At 36.0% G+C, this 18,696-nt stretch overlaps 1 protein-coding gene and 1 long non-coding RNA gene across 2 annotated transcripts; both read right to left on the bottom strand.

Moving 5' to 3' along the window:
- Positions 1-10,699: 10,699 nt before the first annotated feature.
- On the bottom strand, positions 10,700-16,954 carry LOC110007870 (uncharacterized). The gene is made up of 2 exons (XR_002282159.2): positions 16,695-16,954; positions 10,700-11,177 (listed from the first exon to the last, which is right to left on the bottom strand). It is a non-coding gene; the product is annotated as an uncharacterized LOC110007870 (long non-coding RNA).
- LOC18441304 (Glycosyltransferase family 29 (sialyltransferase) family protein) lies at positions 14,451-16,695 on the bottom strand. The gene has a single exon (XM_006851422.4). The coding sequence runs from the start codon at positions 15,877-15,879 to the stop codon at positions 14,707-14,709; it is 1,173 nt and encodes a 390-aa protein (XP_006851485.1). The 5' UTR covers positions 15,880-16,695; the 3' UTR covers positions 14,451-14,706.
- Positions 16,955-18,696: the final 1,742 nt, after the last annotated feature.

Here is an 18,696-nt window from a genome sequence, read left to right as displayed (position 1 = left end):
TTTTTACCATATTTGTTTGGGCGACACTAGGCGTGTCGCTCAAATCCAGATCCCCAAAAATGGTAATTTTGGTTGGGGGATCTGTTGGTTATGGAAAGATGCCCTTCCCAACAGATCTTTGGCCTTTATAAACCCTTTTTCGTGGCCATTTGATAGGGGTCTTAAGAGGAAAAACTTGTTGAGCATATGAAATTCTAATATGAAAACCCTAACCCTAAGCTTGAGAAACCTTAACCTAGACCTAAAGAACCTTAGTTCTAAATCATCCTTAAGGCACAAGAGATTGTCTGGTCAACATTTGTATCAGAGAGGCACAGACGACGCCGGTTCTGATACGGGCGAACCCTCGAAGGCTCGAGAGTCCCAAACTATCTGGCCCAATTTGGTATTATTCCCTTACCTACTCCTTCTTCTTCTTCTTACTATTTTATTTAATTTTGATCTGTTTACTACTTTGAATTCGTGTTTTAATGTTTTGGATCATTCTGGCTCTGCCACAGATTTGAGAGCGAATCTGCTCGTTTTCGGGCAGATCTGGCCTCATATCTAAATTTGATTTATCCCATTTTCTCTACCACATTATTTTTATCAGTTTAAGGTGTCAAGATTCGAGAGATCTTCGTCGGAAGATCTGTCCGATTTTCATCGTAAACAAGCTTTAGGGTTTTTCGACGAGTTCAAACAGGCTCAAAGAAAAAAGGTACAGAGAGGCACAAGAATGCACACCACCATGAGATTGCAGCGAGAGAAAGGGTGTTCCGGCGAGGTCAAAGAGAGAGAGAGAGAGAGAGAGAGAGAGAGCACAAAACTGAAGAGAGAAGGTTTTTCGGCGAGCTTCAGGGTTTTTCGACGAGTTCAGAGAGAGAGAGAGCACATATATGCAGAGAGAAAGGGTTTTCCGTTGAGCTTCAGGGTTTTTCGACAAGGTCAGAAAGAGAGAGAAACTTTTTTGGCTAGTTTAGAGAGGTGAGTTCAGAGAGAGAGAGCACAGATCCGCAGAGAGAAAGCGTTTTCCGACGAGCTTTAGGGTTTTTTGGCAGATCAGCGGATCAACTACAAACACAGGAACCACAAGAATTGTGGATCAGCAGAGCAAGCACATGAACCACAAGAACAACAGATCAGAGAATATTGGCAAAACAATTAGGGTTTATCCAGGAGGGAGGTAGCAGAGCAGATGGAGGCAGTTTGATAGAGAGTAATTCCAAAGAGATAGAGCAGTTCTGATAGAGAGACCGAGAGACAGAGACAAAGTAGCATGGAGAGGAAAATGATCAGAGAAGGACTTCAAAAAAGACCGATGGGTACCCTAGTTATGATACCATGTGAGAAGAAATCAATCTCTATATTTAATAATACAATCATATTACAATGATATTTTTATAGAGACTGTACAACCAGTACTTATTAAAATTGTAGGATACAGTTTCTATGTAGACATAGTATACAATTGGACATTGACATGTCTAGGATACAGTTTCTATATAGTGAGATTTTCCATATCTGTGGTTGTTCCCATATCCGTTCACACACCTTAATTTGATTGTTATATAAACTTTTGCATTTTTTCCTTTGAGAAATGAACTATTTATATTTTATCAATTTATGAAATGCAAGTTTAGTAATAAAAAGAGTAGAGATGAGGAAGTAATTAAGATTAACAGCCGAAATATATAAAAGAGTGTACTTTCAATATCTTATGTTGATAATTCAGGAAAATGAGATATTGAGGAAGATGTAGTGCATAGAAATAGAGTTTAGTCAGGGAAGTTGAGACATGTAACCAGAATTGTTTATGTAATCGTTGCATATTAATGAAGCTGAGGGGCAAATTTTATAAGGCCAACTTTGCTTTTATTGGGGGGGGGGGAGGGGATGTTGGGCTTGTTTTTATTGGGGGGGGGGGGAATGTTGGGCAGTCAAGAAACAATATACTCATAGAATGAGTGTAGCTGAGATAAGGATGTTGAGATGAATGAGTGGCCAGACAAAAGGGAGAGAATTCGAAATGAATACATTCAGAAGAATTTAAGTATGGCACCAATAAGCAATAAGATAAGAGAAAGTAGACTTAGGTAGATTGACCATATACGGTGCACACCCAATGCAACACATGTTAGGAGATGCCAATTAATTTAAGTGGAAAGTTTAAGAAGGTTAAAATATTTAAAACATTTAAACCATGTTTTAAAATATGTGAATGGTTAAAAAGAATGATGTTTTAAAATATTTAAAACATACATATACTCCAATTAATTTTTTTATTCTATATAACCAAAATACATGGTTTTTTCATATATGTATTACTAGAAACGGAGTAATTCCAGAGGTTTAATCACATGTTACCATTTACATCAATCAAGTAAAATATACTAGACTGACTACCCTTAATTCTAGGCATGAGACCTATACATTCGTTTCTAGAATGAACTATACAAACATATCATAATAATGGAAATAACATCAACGGGGCATTAGCCCATATGCCTGATCTATGGCAGGGATGTCACTTCGGTGTTCTCTCTTCGAGAACGGGTTTCAAGTGGGTATACGAAATAAATTTCTCTATTCTCTCTATTACAACCGCTCTTCTCTCACTCTTTTCTCTCACTTATCAATCTTAACCCTTAGAACAAAGAGATTGCATATCAATAAAAGGTGAAAACCACAAGATATCTCTTTATCAAAATTTGTGAACCCCTCTCTTGATTAGGGACACGGTTCATATGATCTTTCATGAAGTCATAAGCTTCAATATTTAGTTGATAACCATAAAAATAGAGTCCTTTAATATGCACCGCTGATTTCTTGCACCTCCATGCTAATTCTTCATGCCATTTTACATTTGATTTCATAAATTAGGCTCCATACTCATCTTCATCCCATTTGAATTTGAATCCGTGAGTCGTGCCCTATGATTTTCAAGCTTGTTCAACGGGTCTACGGGTTTCAGGCTAATTCGAACTTGCACATTGTTCTCACGTGTTTCTGCAACTGGTTTCTTTAGATTACACGCAGATCTTATTTAAATTTTGTTCTTATAGCTTCACTATGCTCTACTTAATGTGCTTGAACTTTGAATTTTGAATTTTGATTTTCTAGGTACCGAATTTACTTGGGATGCCATTATTTTTCACCGCCCATTCCTTGATGTTCTACTGGACATGTCTTTGCATATTTCTGATTGTTTTCTTCATATGTACTCTCTAACCACGAAATTTGAGGAGTTAAAGGGAGCTCAAAGATGAATTCCTCGGCTTAGATATTGTCAAAAATTGACTCTTAATGAGGAAGTAACGATCTTTCGAAGTCAATGCAGCTCCGCTGGCACACACATCATCGCTATCAAAGAACCACGATCAAAACTGTTTCTTCTATATGCCTCAAATACGTTCGCACCTTTTAAGGGAGATAGAAAATCAAATCAAGAATCTAAAAGTATTGGTCCCTTGAGGAAGTCCCAATTTTGGTGATCAGGAGTCGAGCTGTAACGCATGGGGAATGAGGCTTTTAAGGCTCCAACCACCAGGAGGTTGGGATGATGGGTTAAGCCACCCCGATTGATATGAGATTTTGTGATGAGGGTTATATCACCTCAATTATAGGTCCTTGAGAATTTTTCCATAATCCGAAAACATAAAGTTATGTGTACGTTAGTCAACGCACATTTTAAATGACGGAGAAATATTGACATGGGTTAAGCCAAATCCAAATATTTGCCCAAGTTATATTATTCCTGGACTTTAAGGCACATCAGGCCTTAACATGTATATCTTTAGAAATCTTCCTCAATAAATCAACACATGATGAGGTCAGCCTATCATTCCGTCTATTAGAACCCCCATATTTTAACTGATAGATTATTGCTAGTAAGTTACAATGTTTATATGTAACTAATGGCGGATGCCGAGAAATCGAACCGTATCTAGTTCCACCATATATTATGGACATATCAGGCCCTGGAACTTGTCTCAAATGAGATGGCTTTGATTCTCATGTCAGCCTTGAATATGCTTGGCTGATGAACTATATGCATCTTATATTCATTAGTAGTAAGTTAGAACATTTAGGGCCCAACTAACTAATTTAGATTCTTTAGGTTCCCAATACCTTCATATGGTGAATCATGACCATATCACATATTTCATTTGTATGGGGCATATTTGAGCAAGTGTTACCTAGAACCATGCTCGTATCGTATCAACCATCTGTTAAGACAGTTATTCAATATGCATTATCGATTTTGTTGTATATTTGAAATCTTCAATCTATCAAGTGTTCGTTAAAACACATGAAGTCTCATATGTAACTAAAAGACATCTCCAAGATATTTTCTCATCATTCATGCATTGAAATCACTACTCATATCATGATCCCTTGGGTGTTCGTTATGCTGTATTTAGCCTTACATGCGACTAAAAACACACCCAACAGTGGGTCCCACACATCCCTTGGAGCCCGATCATCGAGAAGCAGCAGACCCAAATACTTGGTGGGGAAGTGATCGACCTTGCAGTTCAGCTAAGCTGCCCATTAAAGAACTTCAGAGGCTTCACAGTTCATACCAATAATATGAGATTTACTCATATTAATGCGCTCCCCCGATGCCAGGTCATAAATCTTTTTAAAATTTCATATATTTTGAACATTCTCTATGGACCCTTCGAGCAACATCAAAGTGTCATTCCCCCACTGAAGATAGCTCAAAACCAAGCCATTCGGCCATGCTCTTAATCCGTGGATAAGGTTAACATCCACCGATCCTTGGAGCATCGTACTAAAAGCCTCAACCACAAGTGTAAATAAGAAAGGGGACAGTGAGTCGCGTTGATGCAGCCCTCGAGAAGCTTTGAAGAAGCCATGTGCTTTATTTTTTATAATAACTGAAAAATATGCCGAGGACAAGCACCCAGTTATCCATTTTCTCCATTGATGGCCAAATCCCATGAGTTTCACTATAGAGTCCAGAAAGTTCCACTCGACTCAGTTGTAGGCTTTGTCAAAATCTAGTTTCCGGAGAGTGCTTTGGAGGACGAAGAGGACGTGGAATGAATAGTTTCTTTATTTAGAATTAAGTTATTAATTCTCCTCAACCTAACAGTTGACCCCAAATAGTTGGGAAAAAAGCTCTGATGATGATGATCCTTAGCCTAACGAGGAAGCCTTAAATAAAGAAAAAATTCACATGCAATAATAATATTTTAAGATTAAAAGATAGACTACCTAAATTTTGAATAGTCAGATTTAAGTCAAAACTCAAAAAATCTATTGTTTAGGAAGAAAGCAATATGAATATTACCTCTTGGTTTGTTCATGACTTGACTCAACTTGGTTCTAAGTTGTTGAAGAAAACAAGTGAAGCCAAGCTCAAACTAGATGCCCTTTAATTAGCTAAGCTCCAACTTGGTAGTTTAAGATCCAGTCGAGACCGTCAAGTTGAAGCTGCTCTTCTGCCCAAGCAAGCCAAGGTTAAACATATGACATGTTATGCTTGTTTTTGGCTTATTAAGACTCCTATATGAACCAAGTTTAAGCATGCCCAAGCTATTTGTTTCGGCTCATGAATACACCTATAAGAGGCAATCAATATTACTATAGGAAAGTCATTGTTGCGTCAGACGTCGTACTTCTACAATAGTGTCCCCTAACACATAAAACCAGGGTGTTAAAATTATATTAAAAAACCTCAAGCTTCGATCTAAAAAGTGTAATTGGTTATCCTAAAATATGTCATTTTCGATCTAAAAAGTGTTATTGGTTATCTTAAAATATGTCATTTGCTTTTTTCTTTGGGTAGATCAGAGGAAAATATAGGCCCCTACCCATTCTAGACCGGTAGTTGAGACTCAGGTGGTACTACCACGACGGCCTCAACCCCATTCCCATATGTCTTTTGTTTTTGTTTAACAAAACCACTATTGTGCCCGTGGCCAAGATCGAATGACAAATATTTAATGCCAATTTGGATGTACCCAAAATTGGAATATTTTTGGATTGCAATCTAAAAATCTTGTAAAACGGACTTTAAGCCATTTGGATAACCACAAGATCTTACTAGATTTTTAGATTGAAAGAAAAAAAATATTGCCATGTCAAGACAAAAGTTACCATTAAAAATAATTCAAGTTAGACTTGAATTTTTTCAGATGAAAGTGCAAACTTCTCTCCACCCATGCAAACCCCAAACTCAGATTTCTTGCTATTTACCCATGTCCTAGCAGCCCAAATCTCTCTCTCTCTCTCTCGCTGCAAACCCAAAAACCCAACTCTCACTCTAGCACCTTGCAAGCCAACTCTCAGTCTCTCTATCTAAGAAGCTCCTCTGGTGCAGCTAATGGTTTAGTGGCACCAAGCATCATGCATTCCAGAATCCAAATCTCTGGTGCACCCTCATAATCTTTGTCCTTCAAGGTGCTGCTAATGGAGTTCTCTTAGTCAAATTGTGCCATCAAACACTTGATCATAGGGGGCAAAATAACATTTTTCAGGAAAGTGAGAGAATTGATAAGAGATTGCAGTAAGTGAGAGAATCACATATTTTCTTTCAATTTTGAATCTCTTTGATTGTCTATCTCCGTATCGATTGGAATCCATGATTGATTTAGGGTCTCCATCTTTTGACAAGCATGTTCAAGTCTTCTGATTTTACCTCCATTTTTCCTTCGGTTAATAACCAGAGTCCACATTTCCTCACAACCTGAAGTCATGAAAGCAAAAACCCTAGTATTTCAGCAAATAAAAAGGTATTTTACAAAGAACTCCAATATCCATCAGAATTAACGCCAACCCCAAATTTGCAAAGACGGACAAGTTCTCGTAAAAAACCCTATGTTCATCAAAATCAATAGAAACTGTACATTTGGAGTGAGAGTAACCTTAATACACTGAACCAAAATATGCAGAGAGAGAAAATAGATCAAGAGAGGTAAGAGGGGAGGGAGAGACCATTTAGTAAGGCGAGGGATTTGGGACAGAGTGATAACAATCCATAGTGGAGGCTAAAATAAAATACTCATGTAACACCCAAATGACTTTATAAGAATAGAAAAAACAGCCTTGTATTTTTTTCGATTGGTATTTGAAAAACTTACAACTTTTATGAATAACAAATTCCTTTTATTTGACCTCCAAACTTGCCCATAGTTCTAAAAAAAGATATGGTGACCCTAAGAGACCAAAATATACACTTGGTGAACAGGCAAAATACCATATCGAGGAATTTGTATGACGTTAAAATTCTCAAATTATACAATATCTGACGTCATTGTCAAAAAATTTGATCTCAAAAAACAAAAGTAAAACTCAAAATCACGTTCTCATTCAAAAATTGACTTCGGAGTATCCATTTGAAGAACAATCATATCTAGGATTTTATGAGTTCAAATCAAGTTTTCCCTTTTTTTCCTTTGGCTTCATTGTTAAATTGATCACATGCTAAATCAAAGACGACTTGACAATTTTCAAGTCAAAGAAAGCCCCTTGTGTACCTTCTTTGCTTGCTAGACCACATTATAGATTGGTCCACTTGACCACTATTTTGGCTCCCCTTGTGGCACATCTTTATAAACAAACTTTAGTAAAAATCTTAGAGACTCAATTGATGTTTCTTATAACCTCGAGTGAACTTAATATTTAGGATAGATCATCACCTTAGTAATACTTGGTTATGGATCCTCTAAATTTGTGTGTTTAGAGTTGTGTTTGGACGGTCCTCCTTGTTTGTGATGTTAGGATTTAAGAATCCTTTTAGTTGTGGAAACAGGAATCTCAAAAGTTGGATCCCACTAAGATCGTGTACTTATCCAGATAGAAACAAAATGAGAGAGAGCACAAGCCATAATACGAAAAATAAAATATGAAACACACATGCTACAAATATACAAAGATTTATGTGGTTCACCCTAAGAGGGTTACATCCACGGGCACGGCAAACTGAAATCCACTATACTAATGAAAGTTGCCTCATAGATTTTGGGACATAGAGTTACCACTCTAACCCTAGACTCAACCTAATCGAGCATACCCTTTTAGACCCACTCTCCTGATCGACACGACATGCCGATCTCTCATTTCTATTCTACAATTAAACCACTGTCTAGGAAAAGACCCATATCTATTCTATTGCTAAATCGCGAAGAAACCCTTGAGAGCAACAAAGACTTTTTCTCACTAAAAAGGGAAACCACACAAAATATTTATGGGTAGAGAAGCCAACATCTCAATCAACATGATGTACTTCCATAGTGTTTCTCTCTTCTTTCTATGGGAAGGCTTTGCCTCTCATGCACAGGAGGCCATTGCCTCTCTCTCTAGAGGCAGTCACGTTTCTCATATGGTGACTCAAATGGGGCATACATATTCCCTTATCTTTCATCATATATATATAAAGTTAGGAGTATACACTAAGTAAGAAACTTCTTATAGATGTTACATATACATTAAAAGCCAAAAGATATATTCGAGAGTCGTAATCTTTTAAGACTTCTATTTACTTTAGTAAACTTATCAATACCCAATCTCAATCCCAATCCCAATCCCAATCTCAATCTCAATCCCACATAATATGGGATTTCTTTATGTGAGTGATTTTTGGATATCACCATATCCAACAAGTCATAGGTATAAAGTTGTCCTAATATATCAGTTGAGTGGGTGGCATGCCACTATTCACAAAGCAAAATAAGAGCGGAATCCCGTTTATTTGGAAACCATTTTGCTAATACACCCATTCTCAATTATACTTTCATTTAGATTATGGGTTGATAATGGGTAAGAAAATACCAAAAATAGTGCACTTTCGATATCTTGGGTCGATAATCTAAGAAAATAAAGAGATTGAGGAAGATGTTGTATATAAAATTAGAATTGGGTGAGCAAAGTGGAGATGTGCAACCAGAATTTGAAGTAATCACATACCAATGAAGCTAAAAAGCAAGTTCTATAAGACAATTATGAGACCAGCTTTGCTCTATGTGGCAAAATGTTGTGCGATCAAAAAATAATATACCTATAGAATGAGTGTAGCAGAGATGGATGAATGGAAAGACAAAAAGGGATAGAAATGCAAATGAATACATTTCAAAAAAAATTAGGTATGGTACCAATAGGCGATAGGATGAGAGAGAATAGACTTAAGTGGCTAGTCATGTGTGGCGCAGACCCAGTACAACACCTATTAGGAGGTGCTAGTTAGTCCAAATGAAAGGCTAAAATAGAGCGCTGAGTAAACCCAAAAAGACATGATTGAAAATAGTGAGAAAAAAAATATAGAGACTTATGTCCTTGTTGAGAGTATGACCGGACCAAGATTTATGTAGCTAACCCCAATTAATTAAAAAAAAACTTTGATGATGATAACAACTTTTACCTAAATTATGACTCCAAAGTGCTTATATTCACGATTGCGGATTGAGGCAGCTAAAATTAAGGCTTCGATATGTTTGCCAGTCGATTTCAGCCAATGTTCTCACATGGAGGACTTAGTTATTCTGTTGTTATTAATGTTCGGCATGTGACTAATTGTTTGAACTAATTCTTCTTTTTTCTTTTTTCTTGATATCTTTATTCAGTTCTGACCATCCATGTTTTTCTCATGGACCATCATTGCGAGACTTCGTGGACGAGCCAAATCAATCTCCAAATCAGTTCTCTCATGGTCATAGAATGTTCTATTTATAACAAAATTAAAGGAAAATCTAGTTTAACTTATTTTTTATTTTGTTCCAAAAATTTCCCTCACTATGAACATAATTCCAATTGTCTAGTGAGGTATAGGATGTCCTATTTATCTCAAAATTAGAGTAAAATCTGACTTGTTAAAAGAATTTGTTAGTGTAACTAGTTATTGACATTGTTCCAAAAACTTCCCTCACCATAACTACAAGGAAAATGGTTTGATATCGCAGTAGCCCTATCGTAAGGCCTCACCTCATAGAACATCAAAAATAACAATTCAAGCATTGAAAAACTTTTAAATGGATCATCTTAAGTTGAACATAATGGTTGTGGAAAAAAAATTAGGATTTCAAGCTCTAAAAATAATGTATAGTATAATAAAATATCTAAACTGTCCATTTTGCCTTAATAATAAGTGTTCATAAATCCGCATGATCTCTACTATTTTTTGAGTTTCAAAATTTATTTTTGGTGTTGGAAATTAATTTTAGAGCCATCATAGATATTTCCGTTACCAAAGGTACTTTCGGGATGAGGATTTGAGATGAGGCTTTATTTTGTTTTCATAAAACCTAGGACTTATAGAAACCTCATCCTAAATACAATTCCAAAGATGTTCATAGTGAGGCTGTTTGAACTTGTACAGCTGCATTGTGCCTAGGAGATTTCTTCCCAGTATTACTTCTCAATCCCAAAGATTCATATGCAAGAGTGAAGGAATACCCAAAAAATATACTTGCAAAATTAAGATGGCCAAATCTCCATGTGTCCGTAAACACAAAGTAGAGTATCAATACTACACATCAGCAGTGGGAAAGAAACATATCAAGAAGCCCCCCCTACGAATGAGGCTCAATAAAATGCCCAAGGGAAGGTTTTGAAACCTAGACTACAGATAAGTCTCTACTAAAACAACTGCATCAGAACATGTTCAAATCTGGTGCTACCTCGAAGTGCACAAAACCAAAACGAGTTCTAATAAGATGAGAAAATGTTTCCACAGATGAATGTGTATGTGTGTGTGTTTGGATAAATTTATCTCCATTAATTTGAGGATATGGAATTGCCTCGACGTACAAAAATATTGGTCGTAAAACCTTGATTCAAATGGCATAACACATCAAAATAGCAAAGCATGGTAGCACATTTTTTTGGGGAAGTCTTTTTTTACCCAAAAAAATGTGTTGTTGTACCATAAGTACATAACAAGGAATACTGCACCTAGAATCAGCATTCCTCTGAAAATTATAGGTACTGCTTAAGCCATGATGTCCTTGACATCTGTGTCGGACAAACTTCTTCATCTCTACTCTCATTAGGTATTGAGAGTTTATTTTGTTGATCAACAATCTGGGATCAAGACTCCCCTTGTACCTTGTGAGCTCCCTACTGGCTGGCAATCGAAGGAGAGATCTTTTTTATCAAGCCCAACAACTCCAAACATTTACGAACTATGCCCATGCAAGCACATGTTTGAATTGCCCCTAGCATTACAACCCCACCTACATGAAAGTAAAGTCATAAGACTTCTAGAGAAATATGGTTAGTCAATGAATTCCACCTCGCATATGATATGGGGAGATACACAACACAATATTGACTCCTGATGCTAATAAATTCTGACAATTACCCTTAACATGCACCCTTTTCTAGTGGATATTAACTTCTAAAGTAGCCCGGCAAAAGAGCCTTTGTGTAGCCACAGTTTTGGTCCCACATGACCTGAGACTAGCTAAACAATTGCCTGTAAAATGCCTCAACTGCTTCACCATATGTGTCTTCAAGAAGTGAAAATGTACAACGGCTTCATTGATGTAGAAAGATGCAGTATAACCTCAAGGGTCGCCCATAGGAAAAAAAATAACAAGCATATACAAACGGAGAAGGCTAAAATTAACGGAGAACGATGTCTTATGATTAAGAGAAATAAATGCTTTGCATCAATACTTTCCATTAATTCCATGATACATGATACCCACTTTAGTAAAAAATACCAGCAATTTCATGCAGTAGGTCCCAACAGGGGCTTTGACCGCTGGGAAAGCAATGACATTCTGAATTTGCATATTAACTTTTGCCCGTAGATTTATCCACTAAAACCATTGCAACAATTAACCTACAAGCAGCTCCAGTAATATATAACCAAAACCAAATTATCATAGTAAGATTGGTTTGAAACTTGAAACTTGCAAGGAAATAGCATATGTGCTTCATTTCAGATCAAAGGTAGGATAAGCATGCTAGTTATGGTCCATCCAAACCAGGTTGGAAGCGTATTTCCAGCAATTTTTTACTAAGCGGGGTTACAAAAGGGAGTCGCTATAAAGCTGAAATTTTTCACTCCTACATGGATGGAGGAAAAAAAGCGCATTTCCTTTCCAATGGTCCATCCAAATGGACATAGAGACTCCTCTGGACCCTAAGTGAGACTCAGATGATTGCTTAGCTGATCTCATTTGAGATGACACTAGGTAGAGGTGAGATGGGGTTGCCTAGCCGAATGTGAACACCATAGAAATAGACAGACATAGATACATGCGCCAGAAAACGTAAACATGTTGTTTGAAGCTCAGGGTTCAAGACAAGAATGAGGAGACATGATTTTATCAAGATGATAAATTGGAGAAAAAGTTCAAATCCTCATGGCAATAAGGAGTTAAGAATCGGACTACCAAACACTTCTACTCCATTTCCAACAATATCTACACTGAACAAAAATAGTTACTTCTAGTTCCTAGTGGTACAGATTTTCGATAAGCGAAGACACCACCTAGGCCTTGATTATTATAGTACATATTATTCAACCAGTAACATAACTTTAACTGATAAGATAGGTAAAACAAATGTTTTTAGACTCGGTTCTGGCCTCAAACTCTGCCTGGTCCAAACTAAAATAAAAAAATTTAAGAGTGAACAAAACTAAAAACTAACATAAGGAACCCAAATAAGCTGAAAATACTATATAAAAAATGGATTTATCAAAAAAGATTTAAAGTAGGAGACATTTCATTAAAAATCCCAAAAAAGAAAATACAAGATAGGACATTCGACAATGAAAACTCACTAAATTATTGCAAAACACATCCAAATTGCATATTTAATTTTAAAAATTGATTCTACTTTACATAATTTTAAAAATTAATTCTACAAGTTTTTATAGAATTTTAAAAATTGATTCTACAAGTTTATATAATTATTTTTTTCTTTTTTTGTTTTAATATACTTGAGCTGTACTCAGGTACTCGGCTTGGCCAAGGGCCGACACTGAGTAACTCGGCTGATTCCAAGTGGATTACCGAGTAGTTAAACACCTGGTAAAACTTGGCATCAAAAGGATTCCAAGAAGTCATCTTGATGAGCCCCAAAAAGGAGAGTATCATGTATGCTTCAAAGTATGATCATTCTTGAATATTCATTCAAGTGAATATAAATTTAAGCAGACCGCTGAACTTCAATTTAACCGTGCAGGTAACTGTTTAAATGGTTCATAATTTTGGAAAGGGATCGTCTACAAAAAGACCATTTATCTTTTATACAAGGAGGTCACAAGTATTCCTACTCATTAGATGTCAAATTTGATGATTTACAGTGAGTCACGAAGTTAGAAATTTTTTTTTGGAACTTTGTGTCTATTCAATGACACTCTTACAACCACTCATTTTGAAATTTAAGGGACAAGTGTGTTTGTGACCTCATTGTACAAAAGATAAATGGTCTCTTTGTAGACAATCCTTTTTGAAAAATAATAAGGGTAATCAAGATAAAACAACATGGCCTAACAACTTTATGAGTTTTGGATCTTATCAAAAGTATAAGAACGAGAATCAAATAAGCCAATCCATTTTGTTGAACACATACTGACTTTGCCTAATATTGTTTTCTAAAGAATAATGACTTCTTTAATTTATTGACGTCAATGTGCCATGCAATTTCACCAAACGGCTAACAAAAGAAAAAGGATATAGGAGAGAGAAAACAAAGAATATTTTCAAGCTTCCAATACCTGGCAATTAGGATTCAAGAAATCTTAATGTTGAACACATTCTACAAATGGTTGAAGCAATGAACCACACAATCTACATATTTACTTGATCTTGATTATTCACTCAAGTAAATACAAATTTAAACAGATCACTGAACTTCAGATTAACTGTATAGATAATTGTTTAAAATGGTTCTGAACATTGGAAAGTAATAAGGGTGCACAAGACAAGTTCAAGTAACTTGCGAAACATGGTGACTACTTGCGAATTATGATTTGGGATCTTTTCAAATGCTTACGATTGAGAATCCAATATGACTACCCATTTTGTTGAATAAATTTTGACTTTGCCTTTTGTTTGTTTCTAAAGAAAAAGGGCTCTTTTCATTTATTGATGTGCCATGAAATATCACCAAATAACAAACGAAAAAAAGGATATAGGGAACATGTTCAACCTTTCAGTGCATGGCAATTAGGATTCAAGAAATCTTAATGTTGAAAACAAACTGCAAAATGGATTGAAGCAATGAACCACATATAGAAACCTCCCCATCAAATAAAAAATGATACCATATTCAGGTCAAGAAACAGCACACAGCAACTGATACTCCTCAGGGACTTTTTGTTTAGAATGACTCTTTTTTTTTTGGCATCTTGTTGCGTATAAATAACACAATTGACAATGCACCTTACAAAATATCATATTCAAAAAAGAAAAAGAAAAGAAAAACCAAAGCCAATTACGGAAAAGAAAAAGAAAAATAGAAGCAAAAGAAGAAGAAGAACAAGAACAAGAAGAAGAGCACATCTAGTGATCAATTTTCAATAGAAGCATCAATTTTGGATGCAGACCCAACAAGAAAAACTGAACCATTACCTCGTAATGTTCCCTTCTCTACAATATCACGTGCTACAAGAAATCATTCATAAAACAATTGTATCATTAAACAAAACAAATAACTCTTCAGATCAACTCCTTCCATGATCATTACAAAATCAACAGCCTCACTTGAGAGCTCAGTAACCCGTATTCAGCGTCCAAAACCAACTCAATAGTATATGGTTACAGGTGGAATCTTGAAACCAGCATCTCGCAAAAAGGGTATGGCCTCTGGTCTATTAACCAAGTCATCATAGAAAATATACTCTGCCTCATAATCATGCAAATGAAGCTCGGCTTTTTGGTTGGTATGATAATGGTGTTTGGCATCATTTGATTTCCCGAAGCCAAAAATACTGACTTTTTCACAAATCCCCAAAGCAAGCATAATTGCCTGCATACCTGATGAGTAATGGAATATAGACCCATCATGTGCTGCAGCCCAATCTTCAAGTGGTTTACCTGTTTTCTCAACAAAATCCTTTATTGAATAGTATTTGACAATTCTTGCACAGAGAACATCAAACCTTACGTCGGTGATAATCAATGGAGCCTTATGGGTTAAATTACAGAGCACATAGTCCATGAAATGAGCAGGTTGACATATATACATAACAATGGGTATCTGCTCTCCATATGGATGGCAAAAGCATCCCTCTCTACGAGCACAATAATGTAGCATATTACTATTAACAAATGCCAAAGTAGTTTTCGAACCCACTTTCTTATGAAATCCCTCTGTTCTAGCATTGTTCAACCTAATAACCATCTCGTGACTATCTATAAACTCTGCATAATCCTTCTTCAATAAAATCCCACTATTTCCCACAACAGCACACGACGAATAAAACGGACCTGATTGAATTGAGACCAAACCGGTCGACCCATAATGCCGATCAAGTGGTTGCTTCACCATTGCCATCAATTCCTTCATAATATCTGGTTGGAAACGCTTGCTTCGAGCCCAATTTCGAAGATTTTCGCGAAAAGAAGGCCATAATTTAGTGTAACGAGGATGCAATAGTTGAGCAGGGATTCGACCAATAGCCCTTCTGTGAGTATCATGATTTTCTCTCCCATACGATGAAATTGATCGGTGTCTTCCATACCCATAATTGCCTTCTAGGAGTCGATTAATCTCTTCCCTAGATTCAGCCTCTCCTAACTCAACTGCAGCAAAACTCAACAAAGTTTGATTGAGAATTGGAGGCCTAATGACTGAAACTCTGAGTTCAGGGGGGCTAAAATTAAGATTTCGGCGAACAGCAGCTCGACAGCTCAAAGCAGTGCCCACCGCTATGAGGAGAACCAGGCTGAACAATGGTCTTAGAGATTTCTTCATCTCTCAATGCTAAAGAGAGTTAGATAGAGGTAGAAGAAGAAGCCATGAACAATTACCTAAACGTAATTGTGCCATTTATGAGACTTGGGCATTGAAGACCAAAGCCTAATCTCGCATCCAGAGTTCACGGACGATGGAAATCTAAGCCCTGGTTTCCATATCGGAAGCTGAAACATCAAATCCTAGCCCTAAGCTTGTCTGTGCCCCTAAAGTTCAACATCTACATAAGGAAATATAAAACTTTGCTCTGCCATTGATGAATCTAGAGAAGAAGGCAGGTCCCTAAATTTTGCCACCGTTGATGAAGGTGGTGTGGTCCCTTATGCTAGAGACGGATCATGGAAAGCCCAAACCTATTTTTCCTATGGTGCAGCTGCACAGATTCCTAGGATTCATCAAAAATGACTCAAAAATCCAACATTAATCTCAAACTCATGAAGCTAGAGAAGTACAATAATAAGCCTAATTCCTCCATTAACAAAGCTATAGAGCTCCACCCTACAGCTCAATCAAAAAAGGAAAACCCAGACACCCCAATTTCACCCACAGAAATGCCACTCAGATCGGCGAACAGGGCTCATCCAACAAAACTTTAGCCCGAAATACACCGCTATCAAACCTCTGAAGCTCCAAAAACAAAAGAAAAAACCTCAGACCCAACAGGAACTTCAAAAAAAAAATAAAAAAAAATCATTAACACGAGAGCGACATTAAACCTTTGCAAGTTCAGAGAATATGACACCATTTTCCCAGCTTAAAACACAAGAATACGATCTCAGAGTGAAAGTTAGGGTTTTCTGGTGTTCAAAGCTTACAGCAAAAGAAGCGGGAGCTCCTAAAAACAGGTAGCCAGTGCTCACCGACCATGTGCCCAAGCTCCACTCCCCATGCCCTATTTTTGTGCATCATTGAGCCTCTATTTATGGAGATGGATTCTGAAGAATTTTGGAGTCGTTTGAAAGAGAATTTTTATTTTAATGGAGCGGACTCTCTTAAGTGAGTGATCAATAAGGTTAGGAGTTGCAGGCTTGATAATATTTGGGAAATTTAGGAAAATAGTTATTAGAGATGAAGTATTTAAATATGGGGTGTCCGTTTATTTTAAGGACTAGGCTGGCTATATGGAAAAAAAAGAAAAAGAAAAAAGAAAAAGTAAGCCCCCGCCTGGAATTTTCCATCCGCAAAGTACTTTGGGTACCACAATTTTTCATAATGATTTTAAAATTAATTTTTAATATCAATCATAAAATTTAAAACTTAAAAAATATGTAAATTTTGCATACCGGTGAATGTTTATTTTTAGAGTTAAATAGACGATAACGTGTTACAATACATTAAAAAAATAATAGTGCGTTATAATATACACTATTTTTAAAACTTAAAAACATAATCTTTCATGACCAATATGGTTAAAGTCGGGATGATTAATTTGAAAGTTTTTAAAGACCAAAACTACAATTTTGATGAGAAATTTACTTATTTTGATAGGACCGCATTACTTAAATATATTGGCTAACTGTTCAAACTCAAAATCATGTTTTTTTTTAAGCGGTCTTCAAATTAAATATAAATCATTAAAACATTTATCTTATAAACTTATCTAATATTTTATACAAGCTCCTTTTGTAGGTGCTTTTACTAAAGGAATCTATTGACATAACGCCAAACTGCATAACAAAGAGAGGGAAATAACGAGCCATAACATTTCCATCATTTGGCAATCGTAGTAATTCGAAAAATACGCCTTACGATCTTAAATCCAGAAAGTTCCTAGAAGTTAAACAATACATGGAACGAAAATGCGAAGAAAGGGGTCAGTACAAGAGAGAAAAGGTAAACATGCTAAGTCCAAAGTTCTCTAAACTTCATATTGTAAAAATAAAAGTTTTCTCTGCATCAGGAGCCCTGTGGATATGAAAGAAAGACATAAATAAACATAATATGACAATTTTCAGGGGAATCTTTTAACAAGGGTAATTTAAAGAGATGTTTAGTAAACGAAAAAACTCATATAAGGTTGAAATCTTATACTGCTGAAATAAGGTGTGGTGTACCTCAAAAATTCTACAATAGAGAGTGTTTCAGTGTAGGAGAACCATCAATTGATCATCTTGATATTTAAATGAATGGATATGAAGAAAAAAAAAAATTTGAGTTCAAAAAATATTACATCTTGTAATAAGTCATCTGGACCATCTATTTTCACGACTTTCAAGTGTTTCTTGATCGGCTCCCTTTGTGCCGTTATTGAAATTTTAAATTTTATAACTCAAGATAAAAAAAGATTTTAAAGCCATCATAAGGTTTTAGACACCAAAACAACATCTCTAGATAAATTTTAGGGGAAATTATATACATATTCGTTATATTTTACGTTATTACGGATGTACCGAATAGTTTCCGTTATTACATGTCTACCCGGTTTTTATGTTTCATAACGCAATTTTTTAAAAAATACGACTTTACCCTTTTTCTGGTGTTCAATATCTAAATTGAAGGGTTTTTTGGATGTTCAACATCCGAAAATAGCCGAAAATTTAACGTTCGAAGTCACATTTTCGGATGTTCACAGTCATATTTTCTGATGTTGGACATCCGAAAATAACACGTTTTCGGATGTTGAACATCAAAAAATGTGCCTGCGAAAGAAACATTTTCGGATGTTGTACGGAATGTGAACGTTAAACTTTCGAGCTATTTTCGGATGTTGAACATCTTATCAATTCGGATGTTGAAGATCTAATCAATTCGGATGTTGAACACCCGAAAAAAAGTAAAATCATCTTTTTTAAAAAAATTACATTATGAAAAGTAAAA

The sequence above is a fragment of the Amborella trichopoda genome, chromosome 11 (assembly GCF_054954075.1).
Source record: "Amborella trichopoda isolate Santa Cruz 75 chromosome 11, AtrichopodaSantaCruz75HAP2 v2.0, whole genome shotgun sequence".
Lineage (NCBI taxonomy): Eukaryota > Viridiplantae > Streptophyta > Magnoliopsida > Amborellales > Amborellaceae > Amborella > Amborella trichopoda.
Note: the sequence above shows the minus strand (reverse complement) of the source record. Positions and strands in the feature narration are given on the sequence as shown.

Excerpts from the sequence above, each read along its gene's own strand:
- LOC18441304 (XM_006851422.4), bottom strand. The coding sequence starts at position 15,879 with ATGAAGAAATCTCTAAGACCATTGTTCAGCCTGGTTCTCCTCATAGCG.